We start from the raw sequence: 8,392 nt of genomic DNA, 5'->3' as shown, positions 1-8,392 counted from the left end.
TAACTCTTTTGCCTACTTTGTGTAGTCCTCATCCTATCACGGATCTTGGCTACAACTTCGGCAGCCTGCTGAACAATCTCTGGTCCCAACTCCGATTTCTCTCCAATCTCGGCCCACAGTACTTGTGATCTACACGGTCTCCCATAGAGTGCCTCATAAGGAGCCATACCAATGGTGGCCTGATAGCTGTTGTTATAAGAAAATTCCACCAACGGTAACCTCGACTCCCAACTATCATGGAAGTCAATAACACAGGATCTCAGAAGATCCTCTAGAATCTGAATCACCCTCTCGGACTGTCCATCTGTCTGCGAGTGAAAGGCAGTGCTATACAAAAGTGTGAGACCCCGATTCTAATCATCTAATCAAGAGTTAATCCTATCGAGAACTATTCAAAGTCCAAAAGATAAGACATCAAATGAATTTTAAAAAAATTTATTTTTTTTGTGAACAGTACTGCGCTCGATCCTATGAAAATCCATGATCGAGCGCACCATATTCCTGAACTCTCTGCCGAGATCAAAATAAGTGCCGCGCTCGATCCGGCAAAAGGCCAGGATCGAGCGCACCAATTGAACAAAGTCACTGCCTCCAATTTTATAGAGGCTGCGCTCGATCCCAGCATTTCATAGGATCGAGCGCACCCTGGGCAACAGAAAAATTAACAGAAACAGGGCAATGCTTCAAACTCCAATCCATAAATCATTCAACATGCATAGCTCAACTTTATGCATTAATCCATAATCAAATCATACTTCGTAATTCTATCCTGCTCGATTCCGAATCTAGTAACATGCAATCAATGAACTATCTTCGATAATCAATAATCTTCAATCGAAATCGGTTCTAATATTCAATACTTCAAAATCAAATACAACCTATTCGAATTCTAACATGATTTCAAAACATAAACTAGATTGGCATGCATTTCCAATTCTATTCCGAAGTCTTACTTCTAATCTTCATTCTCGCTCTATCCCTTCCGTCTCTGACTCGATTCTGCCCCACCTGTTGCCAAGTACACATACAAACAAAGACAACAGCCGGATAATCCGGTGAGAATAATATTTCCAGTAAAAGAGACAACATGCTATATCAATTAAACATATCAAACATGATATGCATCAATTCGTTTCGTATATCAACTTTAGATATAATTAAAGTAATTCATTCAAGTATTGGATTAAAATGATATGCATGTCTTTAAAATTTCTGGATTATCAGACTCAGATAATCAAATGGAATTCTTCTTTCTTTCTTTCTTTCTTTATTTCTTTCTTTCTTTCTTTCTTTCTTTCTTTCTTTCTTTCTTTCTTTCTTTCTTCGGTTTGGGATCTCGATGTTAAATATCCAACAATCACACCGACTAACCTCTCGAGGTGGACGAGGCATATTTTAATCCTCTAGACTCCGAAGCATTATAGAGAGTGTTTCTAGACAATTGGTAAAAATCTGTTAATCAATGTCACTCAACTATAATCACCAGATCGTCTAATTCAAAACGAATAATCATTCGGCTCAATATGAATGCATATGTCATCTCATGCATTCAATCATAAATTCAATAACCAATTCAAATAAGCATTCAATCATGATTTCAATTAAGCATTCAATCATGATTTTAAATAAGCATTCAATCATGAAAGTATGTGATTTCTTTGGAACACTCGAATCCAGTCTAATTCGAGTTAATCATTCCATTCAAGTCTAAGTCATCTTTTACCTTATTCGCTTCGAAGGTACTGAAATCTGAAAATCAATAATAATTATAATAATCAATATCCAATCAAATTCATTCGAAACACAATAAAACTTCTTCGATTGATAAGTAAGAAAATCGATACTGTACCGACTTCAATCTTCCAAACTGGCCAAAGCAGCTATCTCGCAACTCTGTTGACTTCAATTCAATCTATCAGAAGAAGTCATAAGGATCAATATCGACATCAAAAGCTCAATCAAACTCGATACGATCAAAACATCGAAACGATATCCAAAACTCAAACTGACGACATAACGGCTATAAACTGATCAAACCGGAAACGCAGACAGCAATTCAACAATCCAATATACTCATAATCATCTCAATATCATCAAAACAATTCAAATCCTTCAAATCTAAAAGCTCCATTTTCGAAATTTCACAACAAAAATCATATCAATTCCAATCGTCGTTATTTCTTCGAACCGTTTTAGATATACTATCACGGCTATCTCATAATCATCCTCTCCGAATATAAATCAATTCTAACAACGTCCAAAATTTCAAACTTCTCAGAATTAAGATATACTTACTTCCAAATGGAGCACTCGTCGCTGTGATCGTAGATATCAACTTCAGATCAAATTCCAACAGACGGATCGAGCTAAAATGGAAATCCCAAAGCTTGGAAAAATGAAAGGGGCAATTCCATGGTGGGAGGCGAGATGGAGGAAGGTGATGAAGTGAAGAATGAGTCAAATACATGCTTAAATATCAATTAAATCCATTTATTGCATTTTAGTCCCTGAAAATTCCAAAAATTGCATTCTAGTCCCTGATCAAAATTGAATCGGCCCTCGACTTCTAAAATCTCTGATTATCTCAAATAACGTCCATTAAAATAATTTTGGGGCGTTACAAAAAGCTTCGTCCCCAAAGCTGAGTGAAGACTCTTCCAAAAAGTTGAAGTAAACCGCGGATCTCTATCAAACACTATGGAAACAGGGATACCATGTAGTCTGACTACCTCCAGGATATACAACTCCACATACTGAGTCATAGAGAAATTTTTCCTTAATGGCAAAAAAAGCGCCGACTTAGTGAGACGGTCGACAATAACCCAAATAGCATTCAAACCTCTCACTGTCCTCGGCAAGCCAACAACGAAATCCATGATAATATTCTCCCATTTCCACTCGGGAATAGGGAGTGGCTTAAGAAATCTTGCAGGTTTCTGATGTTCTGCTTTGACCTGCTGGCATGTCAGACACTCTGACACAAATCGGCCGATATCGCTCTTCATGCCCGGCCACCAGTACAACTGCTGAAGGTCCCGATACATCTTCGTACTGCCTAGGCGGATAGAGTACGGTGATGTATGCGCCTCTGACATGATAGTAACTCGCAGATAATCAACTATGGGCACCCAAAGTCGGTCACTGAACCTCACGATCCCATCTACTACTGAATACAAATCACTGCCTCTCTTGTCAGCTCTCTGTCTCCACTTACTCAACTGCTCATCAACTGCTTGATAAACTTTAATACGGTCAAACAACGTAGTCTGCACTGACAAGACTGACAATCTATGAGCTCTACCCTTGGCATAGAACTCTAGTCCGAATCTCTGAATCTCATCCTGCAACGGTGTAGACACCGTCAGAGAGGCAATCACTGCCGTCTTTCTGCTCAATGCATCTGCGATGATATTAGCCTTACCCGGATGGTAACTAATGTCGCAGTCATAGTCTTTCACCAACTCTAACCACCTCCGCTGCCTCATATTCAACTCCTTCTGGATGAAGAAGTACTTAAGGCTTTTATGGTCGGTGAATATCTTACACTTCTCTCCATAGAGATAGTGTCTCCAAATCTTGAGAGCGAACACCACTGCTGCTAACTCCAAATCATGAGTAGGGTAGTTCTTCTCATGCTCCTTCAACTGCCTAAAAGCATAAGAGATAACCCTATCCTGCTGCATAAGCACTGTCCCGAGTCCCAACTTGGAAGCATCAGTGTAAACCACAAAATCTCCCTCTCCAAATGGCATAGCTAACACCGGTGCTGTCGTAAGAGCTTCATTCAACACATCAAATCTCTTTTGACACTCCGGCTTCCAAATAAACTTGGCATTCTTCTTGGTCAATGCTGTCAAGGGCACCACAATAGATGAAAAACCCTTGATAAACTTCCTATAGTAATTGGCCAAACCGAGAAAACTATGAATCTCCGATGAGTTTCTAGGTATAGACCACTCCTTCACTGCTTGAACCTTGGAAGGATCCACTTATACTCCCCTCTTGGAAATAATATGACCCAAGAATGCTACTCTCTCCAACCAAAACTCGCATTTGTCGAACTTGGCAAACAACTTTTGCTATCGGAGTACCTCAAGAACTGTCTTCAAATGCTGCGAATGCTCTTCTCTATCCTTCGAGTAGATAAGGATGTCATCAATGAAAACGATGAAAAAATTATCCAAGTACGGTTGGAACACGCGGTTCATAAGATCCATGAAGACTGAGGGCGCGTTTGTCATTCTGAACAGCATCACAAGGAACTCGTAGTGGCCAAAATGAGTCCTAAATGCTGTCTTGAACACATCTGACTTCTTCACCTTCAACTGGTGATAACCGGAACAAAGATCAATCTTTGAGAATACAGAGGCTCCTTGCAACTGATCAAAGAGATCCTCAATCCTAGAAGCGGGTACTTGTTCTTTACCATCACTCCATTCAGCCCCGGGTAATCAATGCACAACCTTAGGCTTCCGTCCTTCTTTTTCACAAACAGGACTGGTGCTCCCCATTGAGAGAAACTAGGGCGTATGAATCCCTTATCAAGCAACTCTTGAATCTGGCCCTTCAGTTCTTTCATTTTCATAGGAGCCAATCTATATGGTGCCTTAGAGATTGGCACAGTATCCAGTACGAAGTCAATAGAGAACTCGACTTCTCTATCGGGAGGAATACCTGCAACATCGCCTAGAAACACATCCTCAAAATCTCTGACAACGTCCACATCTAAAATATCTGGACGTGCTGGAAACTCTGTCAAAGATACACTGGATAAGAATGCCTCACATCCATCATGCACCAACTTCTTAGCTTGCATGAAAGATATAATCTGAGTCCTCCTCAAACCCCTAGCAGTATCAAACCAAAATGATTCTTCTCCCTCCGGTCTGAACATCACTGATCGCTGCTGAAAGTCAATCACCACCGCATTCTTTGACGTCCAGTCCATCCCAAGTATCATGTCAAACTCAGGCATGGGAAACACTATCAGATCTGCACTCACTGATTGCTGTTGCAACAAGAGCTCAAGATTCTTCACTATATTCCTCATGGACATCTCCTCCCTTGATGGGATGGTCACTGTGAATTCACCAAATAGCTCTTCACACTCAATACCCCGCTTGCGGGTAAAAGCTTCGAAATAAAAGAATGTGTAGCCCCCGAGTCTAACAAGGCTGTAGTGGCCACACCGGCTACTAAGATTCTACCTTCTTTAAAGGTGATTACAACTATGGAAAGATTGGAAACGAACAAGACTAGTTCTACTTAGGTTCATTCTAAATCATCGAATTCCCAAAATCAGAATTATTCATGCCAACACCATTAACTAACACAAAGCATACAACCTAATAAGTTCACATTCCCCAAAAAGAAAACTCATAATCGGAAATTGTATATACAAATCAATTAAATCACCCTTAACCAAAATCTCTAAATATTACCTATGATGAGCGTTGTATCAGGATCAGCCTCCTCGGCCTGCATCACAAAGACTCTCCCCTGAGTCGGCATCCTGTGCTGGGGACATCCCGAAGCTATGTGCCCTGGCTTCTTGCACCAAAAACAGACTCCAGCGCCTGCCAAACACTTCCCATGATGGGAACGCTTGCAATCCGGGCATAGGGGCTTCTCCCCAGTCTTGGGAGGAGTGGGTCTCTGGTCCTGGTGCCCCTGAGGTCTCTGAGGATGATGCCCCTGGGGTCTAAAGGGTCCCTGCTGTCTCTGTGGTCCAGTAAATGGCTTCTTTCCCTGCTGCTGCTGGTGACCCTGATGAGTGAAGGTCTTCTTGCCATGAACCTCGGCACTGATGTCATTCAAGGATTGCTGGGACCTCATAGCTTTCCTGACATCAGCTGCATAATCCACTGGCTCAGCCATCATCACATCCCTATGAATGGTAGGATTCAGACATGCAAAAAAGTGCTGCAACTTCTCCGCCTCATCATTCCATATCACTGGCACGAAGTGGAAGCCCCTCTCAAATTTTCGAACAAACTCGGATACAGTCAGATCTCCCTGCAGGAGACTCATAAACTCCTTCTTAATCTGCGCCCTCACCTCAGCCGTAAAGTACTTCTCATAGGAGAGAGTCTTGAACGCTTCCAAAGTCAGGGTGGTAACATCAACAGTCTTCTCCACACCCATAAAACCACAAGGCGGCGTCATCTTTGAGAAGGAATGTCATACAGCGAACTTGGTCCGCATCTCCCAGCTCCATGTAGCGGAAAATCACCTCTAGCTAGAAATCCAACCCTCCGCTACCATCGGATCCGTAGTACCAGAGAAGTCCTTATGATCCATCTTCCTGAACTGCTCGTAGATCGCGCTAGGTCTAGCCCTCGGGGCCTCGGCATGCTGCTCTAAGATACGAGCCAGGCCAGCTAGTACCAGAGAACCAACATCGGCTGGTTGAGTTGGCGGAAGAGGTGGCGGCGGTGGAGGTGCATGGGGATCACGTTGAGGTGCCATCTGTGTGCAAGTTAAAATTCCAAAAATTTAAATTTCATGCCTTAAGAAAAAGATTTTGTCTAAACTTAAACATGCTCAAACAATTTAGGAAACTAATGCTACTAATCTGAACAAATAATCAATAAATGAAACATAAATCTTACAGACTTTGAGGCGAGATCCCTTGAGTTTCGGCAACCGGTAGTAGGCACAGCCCAAACTAAGATCGTGCTTTGATACCAACTGAAACGATCTAATACTCTCTAAAATATAAATAATAAATAAAAAAAATTGCGGAACTCTTAAAAAAATTTCGCCATGACTCACTTCAAAATATTGCAAGCCCAAACGACACAGTCGGCAATTAATAACAAAATAAAATAAACAAAAGATAAAATCCAAATACAGTAATCATAAAATAAAAAATAGGTTAATCCCACACAGTTGCGGAACAATAAACAGTTAAGTTTACATGCCAAAAGTTTTGAAGCAGGGAAAACACATCCTGCAAATGACTGACAATGCATGAAAATATTTCACTCATAAATAAAAAGGCAACATCAGAGTTTGCAGAACAACTAAAAGCACGTCGGTCAAGGGCCTACACCACCGGTGACCTCGCTCTGGGGATCCTGCCCCTCGATCTCAGTGAAATACTCCTCACCTGAAAACAATAAGTGTAGTGAGTCTAAAAGACTCAAGAAGAATATGGGGGGAGGGGGATAATAAGTACTACATAAATACAAGCACAGTCAGATTAAAAATAATTTGTAATAAAGTAATTTTGTGCCCTTAACTTAAAATAAATGATTTCTAAATGAAAAGGGTGTACGTGAATGAAAAATATGCATGACTAAGTCGAACATAAGCAATATAACTGAGTAAACTGTACGGAAACATAGACATAAATATTTGAACTTGAATCCTTGAATTGTGACTCTGTGATTTCGATCATGATCATGGCTGCAGTGCACTATGCCTCAAGAAAGTCAGGATTTCTCCCAACCTATCTTGCCCATACTTGGTAAGGGAAGCTAGGATTTCTCCCGGCCCGTCCAAACCCATAAATTTGGTAAGAGAAGCCAGAACGTCTCTCAGCCCGTCCAAACCCATACTTTCTATAGTCACAATCATCTCACTTTGTTCCTAAAATATTTTCTTTCATACTTGAACTTGGGATTAGCATGCATATGTAAATATGACGTAAATGTAAATATATATATATCGATAATCATGCACATGACTCACACATGAATGATCGGGATGGTGATTTAGGAAACAAACCAAAAGGTGAAGATTTTAACTCATAATTTGCGCTTAGGGCTCCTCGGAGCGTTTCACCCGTAAAATGTATAACTCTCTTGATTCTTACCCAAAAAGGATTTTGCTTGAAACCACGACTCCACGTCACTTAGAACTAAGTAGGAAAATCAAACTCGGGATTTATTTCCTAAACGATCAATTTACAAAAATTTAAATTCCGGGCAACAACCCTATTGGTTTCAAAAATTCTGTACCTAGTCAATCAAAAACTCTAGAACCCGACCGAAAAAACTTATCCGAATTGATTCCCGCTTGAATAGACGTATTCCCAACATCATAGGACATTTCCAAACCCGAGCCCTTACCCAAAACCCGAGTTTAAAACCCTGTCTCACACAGCTTCCGGACAGCCCTCTCTTTGTCAAAAATTCTGCTCATGTTCCTAGTTATACATCCAATGAACACCTTATCTAAATGACTCCCATATTCCAAGCTAATGAACTAGGACCAAGACCAAAGAATTAGACTCACTAACACCATCAAACCAACCCCTCAAGCATTCCTAAACTCAGCAACAGTGGCAGTCCCGGCCAACCTCAATGCCGAGCCCGTCCTTAACCTCAAATTCGAAACTCCCAAATATCCAACCTACAAACCAACTTCGAGCCATACTAAACTCTCC

The 8,392-nt window shown here is 41.0% G+C and overlaps 1 protein-coding gene across 1 annotated transcript; it reads right to left on the bottom strand.

Annotated features, from left to right (window-relative positions):
• Window positions 1-243: 243 nt before the first annotated feature.
• On the bottom strand, window positions 244-6,165 carry LOC140888314 (uncharacterized). The gene is made up of 7 exons (XM_073295998.1): window positions 5,442-6,165; window positions 4,675-5,133; window positions 4,427-4,497; window positions 4,092-4,325; window positions 3,669-3,974; window positions 2,730-3,341; window positions 244-327 (listed from the first exon to the last, which is right to left on the bottom strand). The coding sequence occupies exons 1-7, from the start codon at window positions 6,163-6,165 to the stop codon at window positions 244-246; spliced, it is 2,490 nt and encodes an 829-aa protein (XP_073152099.1).
• Window positions 6,166-8,392: the final 2,227 nt, after the last annotated feature.

The sequence above is a fragment of the Henckelia pumila genome, chromosome 3 (assembly GCF_033568475.1).
Source record: "Henckelia pumila isolate YLH828 chromosome 3, ASM3356847v2, whole genome shotgun sequence".
Lineage (NCBI taxonomy): Eukaryota > Viridiplantae > Streptophyta > Magnoliopsida > Lamiales > Gesneriaceae > Henckelia > Henckelia pumila.
This window is presented reverse-complemented; position numbering and strand designations above follow the sequence as displayed.